Raw genomic sequence first — 21104 nt, 5'->3', positions numbered from 1 at the left:
GACACAGCTACAACTACACTGCACAAACTAAATACAATGTTGTCAAATCAATGGAAAGTTGGTGTGTACTGAGAAGTGCTACTTACCATGTTAATCAATGTGCTTCCTTAAGCAAATTGGGACAGCTTTATTTTAATTTAAAAATTCCACTTGCACAAGTAATGGGGCATACGTAAAAGGATCACATTTCAAATAAGATACTAGATTATTTTCAGAGCCCAGTATATATAATTGTTTTATTTTTAAAAAAAATCTTAATGGCTTGTACAGTTGAACAATAAAATCTTGTGGCTCCTAGCAACCCTTTTATCTCTACATGAGAAATGGCCAAACTGAGGGACTGATTCTTCAAAGCCTTACACACAGGAGTAATCCTTACTCAGACGACAAGCATCTGCTCAAGCATTGCTCAAGTTTTGAAGTTGATGGGGCATTTGTTTGCTGTGACGATTATGCACATGAGTAAGATATGGCAGGATCTAGCCTTTTCTGAGCATACTATAATGGATTCCATTTCTTTATAAATGCCACTGCCTCTGCAGAGTTTGAGAGAGTTCATTAATATTGTACAAATGACAGAGGCTTATGATGGAGACAGGAAACCATATTAATTTTGTATTCTTATCTTCTTTCTACACAATACATTATCTCTAGATCCTATATGAAGAAGCAAGAGACAAATAAATAGACAGAAATACACAATAAAGGCCAAGTTTTGCCACCCTTGTACTGAGTAGTACTGCCATTTGTCCTATTGTAATCAAGAGGGTTACTCACAGAACATTTTGCTACTCAGTGGAAATGAGTTTGGCAGAATAAGGCCCTATATAAACAGATGACTTCATAAACTGAACAACTAGAAAATAGCGTAGTGTTGGCATTTTCTTACCAGGGCTTTTAACTCATCTCCCTGACCATTTGGTGATCCTGTTTCATCACATTCTAATCTTAGGCAGATGGAAAAGGACCTGACTTGTCAAGTTAGATATCTATTCTGCATATTAATATGTTTCTGTATAATTTTTACAGTAATAATCAAGTATTCTCAAGATGGAAACACCATTGTTAGACAAATCAACATCATTGTGCAGTACTCCAAAGGAGTGTGGGACACCAGCTGTCCAGAGCACTGGCTCAGGGAAACAGGTATGAAAACCTTTTATATGCCATTCCATTAGTGAAGCTTTCTGATTGTGGCTAGGTATTGCAATAACAATGATGTGCAAAACTTACTTGATGTTTGGAGGTCCATGGAATACTTTGACAGGATATGTGTGGAACAGGTTGGCCCTGCTTTGAGCAGGGGGTTGCACTAGATGACCTCCTGAGGTCCTTTCCAACCCTAATCTTCTATGATTCTATGAACAGATAGTTTATGCCCAGACTTAAAATTAATGGGTAAGGAAGGTTCTTTGTATTCTAAATATGTTGGCTTTGAACATGACATGCATCAAGTACTGAATACCCCGATTGCCAACTCAAGATGTGATAGGAACCTTATAAATACCTATAAAGATAGTCAGGACATTATTTGAATTCACATTTTTAATCCTTCCCATCTGTATAAAAGGCTCCAAGTTCCAGCTCTCTAGGTACCAGCATATGCAGAATGTTGCTGATGCTTCTGCCTGTACTTTGACACATACAGAGAAATGCTATCACATCGCTATTGCTCCCGCCCACTCTTCCAGGTCTTGTCCCCCTCTGCTTCCTCCCTTTGCTCATTTAACACTAGCTTAGTCTGTCACATCAGTCTTACTACAGTTATAACAGCCTTACCCTTTGCTGCTCCTGACATACCTTCTCATCTGTTTTCAAATTGCACCTGAAATCAAATCTGTATTATTTAACTCTAAGTTTGGAGCACAGCTTGCATGAAAAACTCTATACAAAGTGGAAATGCAGTGTATTAGGTCTGATGTTCAGCTCTACACTGCCTGTGCCTTCTCTGATGTAAGGCCCCAGCATGCACTGTATCGGTGATGTCAAGCTGACACTGGCACACTGCTAAAACATGGACCTGGCATGCCTAGGGTCAGATGGTGGTAAGCATCTTTTTAATTACATTGTTTGGATTATCCCAAAATTTTGATATTTTATAAAGATATAAAATATTAGGCAAAGATCTTCAAGAATGACTAGATTTTTGAATTCAGTGACTTCAGGTTTTCAGGAAGTGCTGAGCGCCCACCTTCTGAAATTAGGCCCTTTAAGGGTCTCAGGTTGGCCACTCTAAAATTGAGGCACTCAAAACCATAACCACTTAAAAACTGTGGCCTTGTCTTTAAAAAGCAGTTCAGTATAGAAATCTTTCTTGTCCTCAAGCCTGACACTTACTTGATTCTTCTGATGTCCATCTCTGAGGTCCAGTGATATTCAATAGCTGATGTAGTAGAAATAGGGGAAATGTAGTAGAAATAGTGGTAATGCTTGTTTCAGACAGAACAGAAATCTGAGGACTGGCTACATGGGATATTCTTTACAGCTGGAGAACTTTGACAGAGAGGAGGGTGCCTCTGTCAAAAAATTACAAATTCTGTGCTCAATATTTTAAAATTCTGCATATTTTATTTATCAAAATAATAATAAAATCACACAATTTTCAGTTATTTTGGTAATTTATTTCAAAATATCTGACAGCAACTATGTAACAATATAGACAACAAAAAAGATTCAGGAAATATTTTTTGACAAACAGATTCCTTACTAGGCATTTTAATACAGAACTTTGAGTAATACTTCATTTAACCTACAATACAGAAAAATATTTCCTGCACCCTTCAGAAGCAGTGCAAAAGCTTGGCGGAGATAGGGGTAACAGAGGAGCTAAAGAAGTAATTGCTGGGAAGGAGCCTTGGAGAGAACCTGGAGGATCATTGGGTGTGGGTGGGAGAAATATAGAACAGGTTGTTGTTGTTGTTTGAGGGTGGGGAGGAGGGATTGTTAGGGATTTGGTGAGCCTTGCCCATGCCGATGCTGGATGACCCCTAGCTTCTCCTATTCAGTCAGGCGTATCTACACAGGTCACCATGCGGCCCTGCACCCTCGCTCAGCTAGGCGTAGCTCCCTGTCTCCCTGTCCTGCCACCCACAGTCCTCATTCAGCCAGGCATAGCTGCCCCACGTCCCCATGTGGCCCTACACCCCATCTCCCTCCCCGTCCCCATGTGGCTCTGCATCCCCACTCCCATTGAGCCCTGGCTCAATGTTGTCACCCCACTAGTTCCTGTGCCAGTGCCCCAGTTTGCCCTCCACTAGGCCTTCTGAACCCAGTTTGTGTGACACCCCCCCCCCAACCAGCCCTCTGTGCTCTGCTCTGTCCTTCCCTCGCCCCCATCCCATGCCTCCTCACCTGGCCCCAAGGGCAGGGCGCTGTGAGGAAAGCAGCCTCTGTCGCCTCCCTCCCAGTGGCTGGCTGCTCCCGCCCATGAGCCAGCTGCTGTCTCTTCTGGTGCCACATCAGCCTCTGGTGGGTGAAAGGTGTAATTGCATCTTCCCTTCTTCCCGCCAGAATCAATTATTCCACAGGGGGGGGAAAAATCTGTGGGGGACATTAATTATGCGCTAGCACAGAATTCCCCCCAAAGTATATTATGTTTGCATTAGTTAACTTAAATTAGTTCCATTTCAATTAATTTAGTATGGTCTAATTCTGCCACCGCTACACATGTTGATTAGTACCTTACTGTGTAAGTAGTCCCATTTGGATTTTGAAAGCTACTCAACTTGAGTCAGGGTGGCAAAACAAGGCTCACAATAAGAATATATGTTGAATTGATTTTTAAAACAGTATTTAGACATATCAGTGTTTACTTTCAGTCAGTGAAGCAGGTTTTTTTTCATGCAGAATAGGGCTTCAAGAATTTTTCCTATTAGAAAAAACTTGAAAACCGTTTCAAAGCTCCTGTAAGCGGAATTCTATTATTTAATTTTTTTTGATTACTTACAGATTTGTTTTTCCCTTAAACAAACAAAGAAAAATAGGGGATCTGCCTTACAAATGGCTTTAAAATGCTTGACTTCCAGTGTTGTCCAGTGGAGAAAAGGATTCCTTCAGGCCTACTTTGCATCATTAACTGGTCATGAAGACAGAGGTTTTTTTTAAAAAATTTCTTATTGGTTTTTACTTTCAGAAACTTTTTGATTCATTCTTTTAAAAAAAAAATATATATAGTGATTGTACTACCTTGTATATCACTCTGTAGTTTTCCTTTAACTTTTAATTTCCCTACTTTTGGGAGTTAATGCTAGGCTTTATGTTTGGAAAGTACATAACACATTGTGGGCAATACCTGAAACTAAAAGGGAAAAAAAAATTATCAGGCTGTGCTATGGATCAAGTAGATACCTTGATTTCCCTCTAGTTCTGCAGTCTCCAGCAGTTGGTTTCCATGCTGAGATTTTTTTTAGAGTGGTGATAACATACTGACCTGTAACACTTTTCTAAAAGTACCTTGTTTCTCTCCTTGACAATTAGGTAGTTGTACTAGACAATTTCCTTACTTAAGGAAAATTCTTGTTGAGTCATTGAAGATTTCACAGGTAGTTGTGCCTGAATAAGGACAACAGGATTTGGTCTGAGAGATGAAGCCAAAAAGATTGGAGCCACAACTCTTTCTTATGTCTTGCCACTGAGTGTGTGCATGTACATATGTGAAGGGAGGAAGATAATTGCTCAGTCACATTTGTGAAATCTGTAGTGGTAATTTTGAAGATTTACAGTGGGGCTTACATATTCTGTAAAAATTGAATGGTAAACTTACTACTTACAATAAAGTCATTTCTGTTCTTACTTCTCCCAAATAATCATTTTATGTTAGCAAAAATATCACGTGATTTTTTTTAATTTTTTTTTTTGTTACTTTGTCATTTTCTTTAGCCAATGAGCACAACACTTAGGGAGCGACTAAAGAAAGCAAGACGTTCATTTAATTCCAGTTTCACTGTGGCAAAGCGCCTTAAAATAGATATTGAAGAAAAAGATTACAGTACTTCTGAAGAAGGGTCTGTGTCAACAAAAGGATCCTGTTCCAGATTACAAGATACCTGTGAAAGCCTGGCGAAGAACTGTGCTGCAAGTACAAGTTTGAATAATCCTTTACAAGAGAGACATCACTGTAGACCTGTTCAGAATTCTCCACACTCTGTGGTGTTGGGGGCTGACCTTAGTCAACAAGAACTACTGGAGGAAAAGTTAAGATTGTTGAAGCAGGTCCAAGAGAAGGAAGAGCTGCTTCGAAGACTCAGATTGGTCAAAATGTATAGATCCAAGGTAAGAAGAGTTTCTGAGGGTGTGTCTATGTCAAATCGATCTATCCAGATCGACTGAGCAGAAGTGAAGACCCACTCAATTGAGCCGGAAGTCGATCTATTAAAACCACCTCCAAAAAAGGTGTAGTGCTGTGTTGCCGGGTATGCATTTCTTGTCGGCGCAGTGCAGTGGAGACAGTGCGCTAAATGGAAGTTACAAAGTGAACAGGACTTATGCAAGCTACTCTGCATAGTTTGCGTAACTCCTGTTGCCTGCCGCCAGATTTCGCCGGCAATATAGAGCAGGCCTGAATAATGGGTAACACTATCTCAGCTCTAAATCTTTTCTCTTTTAATGTTTTTTAAATCGGGCCAGGTAGGGTGGACCTAATTTATGTAAGAGACAATGTCGGAGCAAATTTTGGTTCTGTAAAAAGACATTTTTATAAATTCCTAAAACCTGTAGAAATTAGATCTAGTCAAAAAGCAGGGAAGAAAGTTGGTTGATTTGATTTATTTATCTGTTTTCCTGTTCTTATTTTAAATTTAATTTCAAAATTAAAAAAACTGTGACCAGCTCTGATGAAAATGTTTCTATGCATGTTAGTTTAAATTCTCTTGGAGAAATATTTTAAAAAACAAATAAACATTCCTCAGTAGTGTTTTCAGTCTAAATATTGCAGCAGTGGGCTAATACTGAACCTGAAATTGAAACTGACTAGAAACCAAAATGAAAGACTATTCTGTTTTCATTATCCAAATGAAAAGAAATGCAAAAAAAGTTAAGCATAATAATGTAGCTCTTTAACCATGACTTTTAAACCTGTCTATTTAAAATATGTCTTTAACTGTTCTTGACATCTAGTTTGTCTTTTATTGTGAAAAGTGTCAGCACTTGACTTGGAGACCACCCACCAGTGCTTAGGTCTCTTGTCTACACAGACAAAATCAGATGTGTAATTTTACTAACAGTACAGCTCTACTAATAGTAACAGCAATAGAAGTGAAGCATAGACAATGTACAGGCATTTTTTTCCAACATGTTAGGTTCCTGGGTCTGAATGCTGTCAATGTGGATGCAGCCCTAGGTACTGCTGGAAGCAGTGTTTATTCACCAGATAGTACTTCTCTGCTCAATTACAGCTTAAATTTCCCACTGTTATTATGGGATGTCATAGTGCTGAAAGTTCAGAGATCTCATCTATGTGTAAATGATAAAGATCTGTGCAACTTTTTGTAGGAGATGGAGGCAAATTTCTAACTCACTTAATTATAGTCTTCATACCTAAGCTTCCCCTGTAGTTTTAAGTGGATGAGCTATTTTTTCACTTCCTGTCCTGGACAGCACCAAAACTAACTGCTGCATTCCACTTTAGAGGAGTTTGAAATTCTCTCTGTGTATAGTTTTTGATAAAGTTGTTATATAAATATCTGTAAAGTTCCAAACACTATTTTTCTATAATTTCTGCAATTCAATAAGTAACCTTTCCCCCATTTCAGAATAACCCATCAGAATTGCAGTCTTTGATAACAAAATGGAGATGCAGCACCCAGTTGATGCTTTATGAACTCCAATCAGCTTTGTCTACAGATGGCAAGAAACTGAGCCTCACTCTGTTGATAGACAATTTTGGATTAGAAGACAAGTTACTACACTACAGCAGAACAGAAGAAGACTTTACAGATATGTAATTTACAACTACAAAGGTCTCAGTTAATAAAAAAAAGTCTTCAGAAAAGATTGAATATAAACTGATTTCATCATAAGTATTAAACCATCATGATACTGTTTCAGTAGTGGATTGTTGTAAGAGTGTTCTTGTGTATGTGCTGTTAGAGGCAGTTATTTTCTGGAAAGGGTTACCTCTTATTGACTTACATGGCAGAAACTTACTCATTGAGAAAATTGCCATTAGTGGATCTGACAATGAAATCTAGTAATATTGTACTTAAAACAGCTGGCTGCATCTTATCTGATCAGCTTTATACAATACATTATCTTGTTTGATATAATGGGATCAAGTTAAGTGTTTTTTCTAGTTCTACTAAGATGTTGTGGAATTCAACACATATATTCTGAAAGTTTCTTCGATTTGCCAGTCAACTGATGTGAGCTTTCTAAGGATTAACTTCAGATGTAATCAATTTGCATATTCTCAATTACTGAAGCAATATTGAATTTTTGTACATGGCTTTATTTCTTGTGATACTAGATGCAATACATATTCTCTGGTGCTTAACAAAAACAGAACTGTGTCTAATGTATTTAAATGGTTGCATTTAATTTAACTTTTTGCAATCATTCTTCGTAAATCCCAAAGCCATTTTCTCCTTTTTACTTCTTGCCTTTTAGTTCTGATTTGTGAGTAATATTATGTTAATTTGAGATTGTGTGAGAGAAATTGATTCCCTGTTGACTGTCTCCTCCTTGACCATCCATTTATTTTAGTTGCTTCTTTCGTCACTGAATTTCTTTTTTGAAGCACTCTTCATCCAGCGTAAGTCTATAAGAACCCCAGCTGACACACATCCCTCCAGAATGCACCAAATTCATTATACACATACAGATTCCTAGTCTGCTATAACTTTCTGCTTTACTGTACGTGTGACAGTTTATGCTTCCTCAACACTGTACCTGCAGGGAAATCAGAAAAATCTGAGTTTAGAAGTAACACATTTTCATTTTGCTGTACCAGATTTCCATGATCCTGTCTATTAGGGGGCACATTAGACCTACATTTTGCAGCAGGGCCGTTGTAGGTGGAAGATATTGTTAGAAATAATCAAACAGGTTGTTCCGGGGGTGGACTGGGGAGACAGAACCCTTTATTACCTGCTCGTTCCACCTCGACGCCGTGAGTGAGCAGCGGGGGGATTACTTTACAATTCTTTTATCCATAGTAGTATGTAAATGTATACATTTTCAGCAACTCCCCAGAGACCCTTATTTGGTTACAGTGACACCTATAGAATGAATATTAACAACTACATAATGAATATAATTATACCCACCCTTGTTTGTTGTTTACAGGATTACCATACAGCGGTCAGGCACATCACCTTAAAACATAAATTTTACACTAACATTCTTTGAAGTAAAGGCATGCCAGGGGGAGAAGGAAGATAATGCTTTCTTCCCACCAAAAGGCCTTGCACAGAAATGGCGATAGACTTGTCACCTGCGCATATGGCCAGGAAGGGAGGAGAAGAAGAGAGAGAACACCAATGAACAGAAACAAGGTTTGCCCTTGCCTTGACCCCATTCCCTATAATTTAGGCCTGACCACTTGTCCAGCTTTTAACTCTTTACTCGCCTACAGATATATGGTGAATTCTACTATTAAGTGGGAATTTATATAAGCAGTATTTATTATTAAATCATTTGATAATCTGTATGGTTACTAGATGAAGAAGGGGCTGAAACAGTGGCTTGGGTAAGACGATGAGGCATCCAGAACGGAGTAGCTGACCTCCCAGGGCTCTTCAGTCATGCTAGATTGGAACTCCACTCCTGTCTCCTGAGGAGGGCTTGTAGGACTTAAGAAATCTGGGAAGAACTATGGAGAAGTCATTAGACTAATTATGAATCATAGTTAAAAATGATAAAGCAATAACAGAAGTCAGATCTAGTAGGAGGCTGCAACAGAAATCAAGAAGTTTTGATAACAAATGTAGAGTTTGCTAAACAAAGGTATTAATGCTGTTAGTGATGTCCCTTTGGAATGGGGCTCTGACTTGAGGCATATTTCCAGGGAAAAAACAATTCAGAACAGGTGGGGGGGAAAATTACAATGGCAGAAAATTCCTGTGCAGGTCCATCTTCGAGAGCGTGATAGAATTTATTAAAGGTTCCTCTTTTCCTTATCAGCTTCCCCTCTCGTTGGGGAGAAAGATGCTATGAGATGGCACACCCAAACATCTGACGTTGCATTCCACGGGCGGGGCATGTAGTAGAAACTGTAGAAGAACAGTCCAGGAGGGTAGATCTAACAAGGTTTATTTAATCTAAGGACAGCTAGATTTTTTTTTAAAATACAGTGAAGTGAAATAAAACAAGAGCAGGAATAAGAGAAACTAATAGTGATTTAAAAATGAAGAGATACCAACTTTTTAGGATTCAAAATTATTAAGTGTTGAAAACCAGTTCGTACTTCACTTACCAAGCCTGCCAAGTTCCGAGTTCAGACCTGTGTTATCATATCAATTATAGCAAGTGAAAAACAGTGCTGAGAGCATTCTCCTGTGATGTTTGCAGACCTTGATCTGTTCAGTGTGCGATGGCATCTAGTAATGAGGTGAAATCTGGGCTCCTGAACACAAGAGGTAGTAAAATGGTAGTGGTAGTAAAATGAAGTAGGAGGGTTTTTTAAATATAATGAAGGTAAAGTTCATCTAAGATACCTCTCATCATGGTATCCTGTAGAAATGATGATGAACTGTATAAGTTTGTTTTAAATAATCAGTATATATGTGATATTTCATTCTGTCCATGTATTAGTAATTTGGGGGTTTTTAACACTTTTTTTAAAGTGTTCTACTACTAAGCAATTTTGCCTCATTTTTCTTTCTCTATGTAGAGGAAATGGAAATACAGTTCAGGGTTTCTTGAATTGCTTCCATTCTTCAGCATCCTAGGAATGCGCATTGCAGACCACAAATACACAAATGTGATTGTTGTTCAAAACATCTATTTCTATATTAATAAACACGTGCTTCTATCATTAAACTATGAAATCATTGTACATTGCAGTTTATAAGAGGCACACTAAGACTGGGTATAAAATTACAAAATAGACAGCTTTCCTACTCAGTCTAGTAAAATATTTTAAAATAGTAAATAAAGGAAGAAATCAATTTTCTTTTTTTGCGAGATGTATCTATAGTAAGCAAAGGAGATAAATGCATGTGAGTTCATCATTGCTTGTGTTGCTGGAAGTACCCTTCTGCTAATATTCCATTTCAAAAAGGGCAGGAAATGTTCTCATTCTCAGCCTTTCAACTTCTGCCTGAAGAATTGAAATCTCTTGGGCCTGTTCTTTTGCAAGATCCACTAGCTGTCGTCGCTGCACGATATCCTGGTAATGCTCCTTCGCAGCTTTTTCAGAAGCCAACTGTGTGTCTGTGCAAAGCAAAACATCAGGAATAGCTCACATCAGAGAAAACGTTACCTGTTGTAGGTCTTGCCCCAGGGTGTATCTTATTTCAGTGACAATTATTGTACAGTGTGAGCTGGAGTTCTCAAAAGAGCTCATGCTTGCAAGAGCAAACATTTGTCTCCAGTGTATTGCTACTTTGTTTTGCCCAGATACAAATGCTGAGAGGAAGAGGGATGAATTAAACAGTTTTTAGAGAGGTTAAAGGCATTGTGCCAAATTCTCAGCTGATGTAAATGGAACAGTTTTATGACTTCAATGGAGTTTCACCAATTTATACTAGCAGCACTTAATTAACGAGTTACAACAGGAGCAAAAAGTCTAGACATATCCGTAGAGTACAATGGATATTGAAATGGCTCTCTTAGGCAGGGCAATGCCAGCTGTGTATCTATAACACAACAAATCTGCTGGCACTGTTTTATCCCTATATAGCTGCTGATGGAGAGTAGAACTGACCAGCTTTGGCCATATATTTTATTAATGTCCTTTACTTGTGACCTAAAGTGCACTACAACAGGTGACTCACCAGCTGCTTCAAAGATATGCCGCCTTTCTGAAACAGACACAAGCATTTCTTGCAGTTCCTGGCTGAGTCTGTGGTTTGCTTGTTCCTTTAGACAGATGCGCTTCTCCATATCTTTAAATACCTTCTGACGGTTCTTCACCTTCTTCTTGTGCAGCTGTCCATTTCCAGTTGAATAAAGCAAATATGAGACTTTATTAAAGCTGCTTGAAACTTTATATGGGAACATATCAACTAAGGCACCATATTAGGGATCAATTTGCTTTTATATTTGCCTACTTAGTACAATGAAACTTTATTTTACACAGCACCTTTCATACAAATTCTATTCCAATATTCTTTAGGGAGTTCCAATATAACCAATAGCAGACAAGAAGATGCTAAGAGGTATGGACTAGAGGGAAAGAGACTTTTAAGATGAAACTTGAAAAGAGATGGGGCAGAGATGCAGGAGTACCATCCCAGATAGCAGGAGCTACAGAGAAAAAGGCTCTTTTGCCAACTTTGGTGAGATTGTGTGAAAGAATGGAGAGGAAGATGGCAAATGCTAAAGCTGTGAGGAGGAGCAGCATAGGGAGAGAAAGAGGGCATGATGTCAGTTGTTGTATGCTGGAGCAAGTCCATAGAGGGTTTTAAAAACAAGGGCAATTTGGATGACTCAGTGAATGGGGGCCGTGCTCATGCTGCTTTGTTCGTAGGCAGGCACCACTATCCATGTGCAGGAGTTCCAGAGAGGCTAGATATGAGAAGCCTATAGAAAAGGAGGTTGCAGTACAAAAAGCAACAGGAGATGAAGACATGGAGGAAAACTTGACTAGCAGATCTGCAGACAAATGTGCAGAAACAGAGTTGGGTGTCAAGGATAATGCCAGTGTTAAGGAGAATGAGGACAATGGGAGGTCTTAGTCAAGGAGGGAGGGAAGGAGTTGTGTTGAATGAGATGGTGCTACTCACAAGTTTGTTTATTCAGTTACAGCACATTTAGGATTTACCTTATCCATCACACCAAGTGTCTGCTCCATTACTGAAACCTGTTGGGTGATGCGGCTGTCATAGTTTAGTACGCTTAGGAACTGCAGCATTAAAAAGAGAGAGAAAATCAGATTACTAGCTATAGGAGTGTTTTCCAACTGTTCCAAGATCCCAGTTTGGCGGTCATGCTATCTGAAAATTAGAAAAACATTTGTTTTAATCCTGCATAATGCAAAGCATTTCTAGGAATCATAAAATGAACGTTTCTAAAATGATGTCTGAGATGCTACTTGAATACTTAAGAACATTCTGTTCATGCACCCATGTATTCATTTATTATGTCTAGTGTTGTTAACTCTAATAAATCTCAGTATCTTAAGTGTGTCTGTTAGAAAAAGCTCTCAAACTCAGTAATCTCCAAGATTAGAGAGAGGTCTTAAAAGAAAGTCCAACTGTTTTGGTGACTGGGGCTCTGGAGGTTCAGCTCTACACAGGAAAAGCACACTTTTCCTATCCGTTCTCCCAGGGACAGAACCAGGCTGGCTAAGTCCATTTACGCTGTATTTATCAGATGTGATTTATTCCTCTTTCGCAGAGGAGAATGCAAAATGTTTCAGTATAATGTAGCTCGACAGAGGCCAACGTCCCACAGAGCCCATAAGCCTGGTTCTAACAGATGCTACCTTTGGAGAGGGAATTCTTTTTCTTTATGTAGTTCTGAGTTTTATCGTTACTTTACTTTCACAGTAATTTTTCTAGATAAGATAATTTATTAAAATTAAAGTCTTTCTCTGGGAGACACCAATAGGAAGCATATTGTTTTCAAGGTACCATGTTGTGAGGTGGGAAACATAAAATAGTCTTAAATAACTCATGACCAGTAGCTATCAGATGTTTGTAGATGAATTGTCCACTCCCTGGTTCATGTAAGTCTTTCGGGATCACTCATACAGATAGCAACGCTCTGTTAGTGATTTTGCTGCAGGAACTTTACAGCGCTGTCACCTTTTTGCTATGGTATTCTGTTTTGTTGGCATCAGGCCTAGGAGTCCCTTTGCTGCATGTCTGAAAAAGCAGCACACTAATAATGATGTTATATTTCTGAGAGATACCCAATGGGGGCACTTCTTTAAGATCAAGAATGTGTTTTATTTAAAAATGGATTCCTTACGGCTGTAAAATCCTGATTCCTTGCTTTAAGTGCCAATATTGATACTTGGGAATTTCGGACCACTTCTGCCCTCAGTTACACCTTGGCTTAACAGAATTCAAATTTTTTTAATTTAATTTTGACTATCAATTTTTTATTTTTAAGCTTTTTTTGTTTGAAGCTATTTTAATTTTCACAATAGTGGGCAATGAATTGGGGTAGGGGGTGAAGGTTAGGGAAGCACTGATTGCAGTGCTGCAAGGGGCTCCCTGCATGGCTGAGGGGCCAAAGACACCAGGTGCATGGTACGGGGGAGGCTGTGGTCGTGGTCCTGGCCCAGCAGAGCAGAGAATCCTAGCCGGGGCCATGAAGAGCACGACCTGTGGGGCAGATGACTTTGCTGCTGAATGGCTCCTTCCTGAGGACAGCCCCACATGCTCAGCTGCTGAGTGACTGAGTGGGCATAGCTGCAAGAGAGCTCCTGGCACAGTTGTGGGACCGGTGACAGCAGATCCCTGTGGGAGCTCGTTGCAGGGGAGTCTGCGCTTGCTGAGTGTTATTGATGGATTTTTTTGGGTGTGTGTGTCTATTTCTGAGTGCCAGGTGAAATCAACGTTTTCTAATGACTAACGATTTAAATTGAATCTCCCCAATCTTAATTACACCTGCACAAGTCCAAAGACTTCAGAGTTGCACAAATGTCAAAGCAAACTGTAGTTCTTAAACTAGGACAGCAATTTAACCTTGTGCTTGGTTTCCCTGTAGATGTAGGACAATCACAGAATACAAATAATGGTACAAACATGGGCAGCAGCTTTTCTCCAGATAAAATCCCAGTTTAAGAGCGTTACTTACTAGCTGGCGATCTCTTGAAACATGCAGTTTTTGAATATCCCGAGCCCTCTGGTTTAGATCTTCCATCAGCATCTTCATTTTTTTATGTTCCCATTCCAGCTGAAATATCCCTTTAGAGAAGTCTTTACTTTCCACCATGCTAGCAATTTTCTTTTCTCCTTGAGCCTGAAAATAAGAAGAGATTAATTTGAACATAATTTATGGATTATGGAATACTTTTCTCTGGACCCCCAATTCCTAATTTTAGTAGTTTTAATGTGCCACATTGCAATATTTTTCAGAGGCTGGGCTCCAGACAGTCTTCATGTCAAAAAATGCTAACTGAATGTTAGGAATCATTAGGAAAGGGATAGATAAGAAGACAGAAAATATCGTATTGCCTCTTTATAAATCCATGACATGCCCACACCTTGAATACTGCATGCAGTTCTGGTCACCCCAATTCAGAAACATACTAGAATTGGAAAAGGCACAGAGAAGGGTGATAAAAATGACTAAGGGTATGGAATAGCTTCCACATGAGGAGAGAGAAAAAAGGCTGGGACTTTTCAGCTTGGAAAAAAGATGACTAAGGGGGGTTATGATAAAGGTCTATAGAATCATGACTTGTGGAGAAAGTGAATAAGGAAGTGATATTTACTCCTTCACATAACACAAGAACCAGGGGTCACCTAATGAAATGAATAGATAGCAGGTTTAAAACAAACAGAAGGAAGTACTTCACACAATGCACTGTCAACCTGTGGAACTCATTGCTAGGGGATGTTGTGGAGGCCAAAATTTATAAGTGGGTTAAAAAAAGAATGAGAGAAGTTCCTGGAGGATAGGTCGATCAATGCCAAGATGGTCAGGCATGCAACTGCATGCTCTAGGTATCCTTAGCCTCTGACTGCTGAAGCTGGGAATGGGCAACAAGATAGATCACTCATTGGTGGCCTTATTCTGTTCATTCCTGCTGAAGCACCTGGCATTGGCCACTGTTGGAAGACAGGATACTGGGCTTAGCTGGACCATTGGTCTGACCCAGTATGTCCGTACTTGTGTGTGTCTTTTGCTGATACTTTAAGACTATTGCCTCAGTCTTGTACCACAGATGAGAGTGAAACAAATCAGGGTCAATACCCGTCCGTTCTCCCACTTGACATAAGTGTTATGGCCCAGGTTTTTAAAGGTATTTAAAGCTCAGCCTTGTAATGCCTAACTGATTTAGGAGCCTGTCTCATTCTCAAAGGTGGTTTAGGCTCCTAAATTCCATCAACTGTCAATGGGATATTAACTCAAGTGCCTAAATTCTTTCTGGAAATGATATTGAGGCTCCTAAATCAGGCAGGTATTGCATTGGTGAGTGTTGCAATGCCTAAATACTTTTTAAAATCTGGGCCTAAGCATTTTTCCTCTACAATACATGAACTTGTCCCAGTGTCAAGTATTTGACAGTTACTATGGAAGGTTGTATGTAGTAGCAAAAAAAAAGCAAATTTTTATGCAGCTGGGATGCCAAGAAAATAACCATTAATATATGAAAAATGAAATGTGCCATGTATGATCCCACAATTTCACCTTTATATAAAAGGAGAATTGCCATTTTTGAAAGTTTCACTGTACCCCAACGTTCAGTGACCTGACATGACTGCACAGTTGGGGAGTATAGGAGTGGTGTATAGGATATTAATTCTCTATTTACAGCATGTACTTAAGGGATCTAGCGCTTAAAGAGGCTGCCTTTCCACCAGTCAGGACTCCAGTGATCAGTGCTCTGTACAGTAGCCTTTCTATTAGAGATGTTCCACAACTCATAATCGCTTCAAGGACCTTTCAAAACAAACGTTACAACTGATATATGGCAATGAATTAAAAGAGACTAAATCACATATGACAGAGATGTCAAACTAGCTAAAAACTGCAATTTTCAAAGGAAAATCCATTCATTTAAAGCCCTTAATTTCCTCCAGAAAATTTAAATTACCCGGATTGTGCAATTCAGTTCTTCAATAACACTCTTGTGAATGAGAATAGCATCAGTGTAATCTGGAATTAGCTCAGCAGCACTCTCCAATTCCACCTGTCCTTGTTTAAGAAGAAATTGGATATTCAAATCCAATTGAAATCTCATCTTCTCCTCCCGTAGCCTAAAATTGCAGAAAACCAATAGCAGTTTTTAGTAATTGATAAAATGTTTGTATTTTAAATCTTCTCTATGATCAGAGGGTAACAGAAAGATTAGGAAATCATCTGAAAACCAGAAAGGGTCACTGCAATTTTCATAACTCTTGTGTTTGGTAATGACCAAATGTATGTTTCAGCAAGGGTTTGCTCCCTCACATCCTGTTTTCTTCTATTTGCTCCTACAGTGATTGCTTTGCATGTGACATCCTACTTCTTTCCATACAGACTGTGTTTTGTCTTCACTGCCAGGTCCAGCAGAAGTTATAAGGGAGAAAGCCCTTACTAAACAAACAAAAACCTTAGCAATAATTGTAAAGGAAACACGGAAATCTCCCCCCACCCCAGCCAAGTACATTTCTTTTTGTTTAAATTATATTCTTGGCATTTGTTCTGGAATAACACTTCCATCTCAATGGTGGTGAGAACCAGATGGTGTAGCAGCAGACAGCATAATAAAAATAAAGCATTACAGGTCTGAACCTATCATTGAAGTCAAGGTTCTTTCAGAACTGGGCTCTACATCTCTTAGATGAGTTTTAGAGAGAAATGTGATACAGAACAGAGCTGTACACTTCTGCACTAGAGAATTTAATTCTATGTCAGAAGAGTGCTAAAGTGTAGGTGAATATGAATGTAAGAATAATAAGCAAAATTACATATTGAGTTCATTTAAAATTTTGTCAATGTCCATCCTTATCTTCTCATCATCATCCATTCTTTTCTGGAGAAAGGCCTGCATCTCCGCCAGCGTCAGGGCTTTCCGTTTCACCTAAGCAAAAACATCACAATTACTTGAACACACTGAACTTTGCAAATGTAGAGGAAAACCTTTTATGGTAGACAGACTTTTTCTCATTCTTCACAAGAACAGATTTTTAAAAGATGTATGAGGAAACAAGTTACCTTCCTATCTCCCGTTAAAGTCCATGCAAGTCCATAGTGATAATCCTTACCAGCTCTTCAGAAGTTTACCCCTTACTGATGCATATTTTGTTCCTATGAAAGGAAGGTCTCATTTCCTTCTCACTTCAGCAAAGCAAAACAGAACTTAGTTACATCTTTGGATATTTAAGGATATTAAACTAAATGAATGATATAACAGGGCCTTCTATCAACATATTGTTAGGATTTGCTCTTGATGCTTTAGGAAGGAAGAAGCACTCATCAAGGTAAACAAATGCAGCAGATTTACGTGAAGGTTACAGATGCAGAATGGTATAAAATACCTTGATGGTTTGCTTTTGTTTTGGTGGGGATAGGGGAGGAGAATGAGGAGGGATTCTTTGAGACTGCTCCAACTTCCCAGCCATCTTCTCTGGAGGAGAGCAGGATGTGGCTTCCTTGGAAGTCATTCATACTGCTCTGAGTCTGCTGGAAGGGGAAGCTTTGCTAAAGAGTGATGAGTGTTCAGCTCACTCACAGATCACCTACACTGTGCTGCCACTTGCCCAGCTCTCAGAACTTGATGCTCTGAGTTAAGATCCCAGAGCATCAGAGAATATTCCAAGCAGTAAATCAATAGCAAAATAAATCTGATGGAAATCATTTGACGTACCAGCTGTTCGCTTTCCACTTTTGTTCGTCTAGCCAAACAGAAACGTTCCCAGACAGGCAGGTCTAACCCCTCAGGCATGTTTTCAGGGTCATCCATTTCATCTATGGCTTTCATTAAATGGGCAAGTGCCTCTTTATAAGCTCTGGCTGAGCCTGGCCGATCTCCATAAGGGTTAGCAGTGTCAAGGTGCATCTTGATCTTCTGGGCTCTGGTGTCATCAACCATGGCAAAAATAAATATTTTATCTTTGTTCTTACATGCTGCATAGAAAAAGGCCTTGTAGCACTAGAAATACTTCATACCAGTGTCTTAATCTCTTGCAGTGTGCAACCAGAAAATATTATTTACAAAATATAAAAAGGCATGTTTTTGGGTGGTTATTTATGAATTATTCTGATCACATTTTAAATAGCATATGTGATGTGAGGAGACGAGAAGATTGCTTAAAAATGTCTGTCATAGTCATCCATATGATAATTGATCATCAACAATAGTTAATGACCATTGTCATTACAGAGATGCAGTTTTAAAAGCAATTTAGTAATCAATGGCCTACTGCTAACTAAGATACTTCACAGAGCTTAGAAAATAGTATCTCCCTTCCCATCAGGAAGGTAAAAATAATAACTTGTAGAAAATGGTTTGAGTCAACGGGGAATTTTACCTTGGTCGACGTTTGTAAAGTTTGAAAAGATGATCAACATGATGTGCAGGAACATCAGAAAATTCTTTTCTAAAGCCACGTTCCAGAATCTAGCAGGAAAAAAACCAAAAAACATCAGCATGCACATATTCTAGAAATACAGAATAGTGATGAATCATGCTAAAAGGTGCTAGGTGGGACTGGGCTATTTCATAGATTGCCTCTCTCAGAGATGACAATTTACCACGTCTGCTGGTGCTTTTTAAAAACCAGAGAAGTGTCTACAAAAAGTGAGACTAGCCGGTTAAGTATAAATAGTGGTCTTGGCACTGTGCAAGAGACACCACCCTTGCCCCCAAGAAACTTACTAAAGCCTTGATCCAGCCAAGAACTTAAGCATGTGCTTAACTTTTAGCATGTGAGTACGCCCATTCACTTCAGTGTTAGAATCATAGAGTTGGAAGGGACCTCAGGAGGTCATCTAGTCCAACCCCCTGCTCAAAGCAGGACTAACCTCAGCTATATCATCCCAGCGAGGGTTTTGTCAAGCCGCAGCTTAAAAACCTCTAAAGATGGAGATTCCACCACCTCCCTAGGTAACCCATTCCAGTGCTTCACCACCCTCCTAGTGAAAAACTTTTTCCTAATGTCCAACCTAGACCTCCCCCTGCAATTTGACCTAATGTCCAACCTAGACCTCCCCCCTGCATCAATCTGTATGGAACTACTCACATGCTTAAGTGTGCTGTTGAACGGGGGCCTAAATATTGTACATTCTGGAGGAGGTTTAGTACTGAACCCCTTAATATTCTTTCTGCAGTTGTATCTGACTAGAACTCTTACTTTGTCTTCAGCTGCTAAGTTGTCATAGGTTTCTCTGTAAGCATCAACTTGTGCTCGTGCAGTCTGGACCGCCTCTGCAGTACTGAGCTGTAACAAAAGCAAATGGATTTCATAAAGGAACTAAAAATAAGCTGTTGGAATGCTATTCAGACATATTACATGTGCTGAAGAGACATACTTTCTCAGCTTAAGATACAACAATTGGGTTAAATTCACCTCTGGTGTAATGAGCCTCTAAGCAGATACCACACAGACAGTACTCAATATGTCATGTGTCTGTATTGGATTCCTGCAATGCTTTCTAAATGGGGCTACCTGTAAAGACCACTTAGAAGAGTCAGCAGGTGCAAAATTTAGCTACCCAACTGCTTAATGAGATTGGTCATAAGAAGCACATTATTCAAGTGCTCTGTAGACTGCAATGGCTTCCTGTGCAATTCTGGGTGCAATATAATGTGTTGGTAGTGGTCCTGAGCTATCTGAGAGTCTACCTCTCTTTCTGAATAGCATGACAGGGGAGATCATCTAATGCAAGAGGTCCCTAGGTTTGCATGTCTGTAGAGCTGGTCCAATGACAGATTAACAGATGTGCTTCCAGGACAAAGCAGTCAGAATTTTCATCATAAAACACTTGTAGCGCTGTATATACTTTGTATAAGTCCAGAAATGTTTGTTTTTAACTCCAGTCACTATGTTGGCTTACACATGGCTCATCAGTGGTGGGAAAACCCCAACAACTTCAGTTTCAGGAAATTAATTCACATTTTTCCCAATTTACCACTTTCTTCTTTAAGAAAGACAGCAACATTAGATATCCTTTTGTGCAGGTTTTTGTAGCAAAGGCATTATCAGTGCTACCAGACAAGTTACTGACTGCCACTGGATACTAAAATATGGTGTATTTGACAGATAGTAGCATGATCTCTTCAGGGTACGGAGATTTACACAAGTAATTCCAGACAAGCTGAGAGAAGTATATAGCCAGGAAGATGTGCCTTTATAATAGGAGTCTTCTGCCACCCTTTTAAAAAAAGAAACAGATCAATGGCTGTGCAAATCATGGGGGAATTGTTTGTGGCAGCTTGGGCAACATTTTTATTTGCAAAGAGCAGGTTCCAATAGAAAACGGTTGGAGCCTTTTAGTCCAAGTACTGTCCTCACCTTCTCCTTCCGCTTCTTCTCAAGGAAGTGATTCAGCCCCGCTTCTCTTGTGCTCAGCTCTTCATCCAACAGCAAAGAGTAAAGGAGGTTGTTTATTTTGAGTTCCTCCTGTAGAAAAATTGCAAGGAGAAAGATCAGCACTCTTACTGCTTGGAGGTGAAGATGAAAAGTCCAAGATCTCTGCCTTACCTGGTATATGACCATCTCTGACTTAACTTTCCGCTCAAAGAGCTTGCTCACAGTGTCATCAAAAGTTTGTGTTGTTTCCTGAATGGAGGTTTGAAGTTTCTTCAATTCAGTTTCTAGGGTCTGAGGGGGAATGGGAAGAAGGAGTATTAAAGTTACAAGAATGAGCATGTTTTTAAAAGTGGGAGTGGGCGGAGGGTGCTCAGATAGTGGGCACTCTGGAGTAAGAATTGTCCTTGTGTTCTGTGTTTGTACCTTACCACCCTGGTCCATTCTACCACAATACAAATAAAGAAGAAGAGGAATATAATACAGTGATAAGACATATCTAGAAAACAGAGACTAGAAAAATGGACAATGACTCATTTATTTACATCATTAGGTAAAGACCATTCCCCTTCAGAAGCCATGAGTGTCAGCATGTCTCTTCTGCTTGCGTGGAAATCCAAGGCTTATCAGAACATAAATTTTAGTTATGTTGGTCTGACAATATAGTAATGATAAAAGGGACTATCTTGTGAGGTGCTGAGTTCCTTTAATTCCTGTTGGAGTTAATGGGAGATGAGAATAATATCCAAACCTAGTCATTTAAATCAAAACTTTACAGTGCATGGCTACAGGTTTTTTGGTTTTGTTTTTAAAGAG

The 21104-nt window shown here is 39.3% G+C and overlaps 2 protein-coding genes across 3 annotated transcripts in view; one reads left to right on the top strand and one right to left on the bottom strand.

Annotated features, from left to right (window-relative positions):
• Nucleotides 1–1002: 1002 nt before the first annotated feature.
• SFR1 (SWI5 dependent homologous recombination repair protein 1) lies at nucleotides 1003–7790 on the top strand. The gene is made up of 3 exons (XM_067537000.1): nucleotides 1003–1146; nucleotides 4879–5271; nucleotides 6750–7790. Exons 1-3 carry the CDS (start codon nucleotides 1051–1053, stop codon nucleotides 6939–6941), a joined length of 681 nt encoding a protein of 226 aa, XP_067393101.1. The 5' UTR covers nucleotides 1003–1050; the 3' UTR covers nucleotides 6942–7790.
• A 1227-nt stretch (nucleotides 7791–9017) lies between these two features.
• The window catches only part of CFAP43 (cilia and flagella associated protein 43), a 78123-nt gene continuing 66036 nt past the window's right edge, over nucleotides 9018–21104 (bottom strand). For both annotated transcript variants that reach the window (XM_067536944.1, XM_067536945.1), the window contains 11 exons: nucleotides 20463–20582; nucleotides 20274–20381; nucleotides 19113–19199; nucleotides 18291–18379; nucleotides 17627–17834; nucleotides 16728–16840; nucleotides 15872–16034; nucleotides 13906–14070; nucleotides 11921–12001; nucleotides 10932–11085; nucleotides 9018–10368 (listed from right to left, as the gene is read on the bottom strand). In XM_067536944.1, the coding sequence (XP_067393045.1) occupies nucleotides 10196–10368; nucleotides 10932–11085; nucleotides 11921–12001; nucleotides 13906–14070; nucleotides 15872–16034; nucleotides 16728–16840; nucleotides 17627–17834; nucleotides 18291–18379; nucleotides 19113–19199; nucleotides 20274–20381; nucleotides 20463–20582 (1461 nt within the window). In that variant the 3' untranslated portion in view covers nucleotides 9018–10195. The remainder of the gene's footprint in view (nucleotides 10369–10931; nucleotides 11086–11920; nucleotides 12002–13905; nucleotides 14071–15871; nucleotides 16035–16727; nucleotides 16841–17626; nucleotides 17835–18290; nucleotides 18380–19112; nucleotides 19200–20273; nucleotides 20382–20462; nucleotides 20583–21104) is intronic.

The sequence above is a fragment of the Emydura macquarii genome, unplaced genomic scaffold (genome assembly GCF_026122565.2).
Source record: "Emydura macquarii macquarii isolate MOO-44397 ecotype Brisbane River unplaced genomic scaffold, CSIRO-AGI_Emac_v2 contig_3692, whole genome shotgun sequence".
Classification (NCBI taxonomy): domain Eukaryota; kingdom Metazoa; phylum Chordata; order Testudines; family Chelidae; genus Emydura; species Emydura macquarii.
Note: the sequence above shows the minus strand (reverse complement) of the source record. Positions and strands in the feature narration are given on the sequence as shown.

Coding starts and splice junctions, on each gene's coding strand:
- SFR1 (XM_067537000.1), top strand. CDS start 1,051: ATGGAAACACCATTGTTAGACAAATCAACATCATTGTGCAGTACTCCA. Junction 1,147..4,878: donor GCACTGGCTCAGGGAAACAG/GTATGAAAACCT, acceptor CATTTTCTTTAG/CCAATGAGCACAACACTTAG. Junction 5,272..6,749: donor TCAAAATGTATAGATCCAAG/GTAAGAAGAGTT, acceptor CCCCCATTTCAG/AATAACCCATCAGAATTGCA.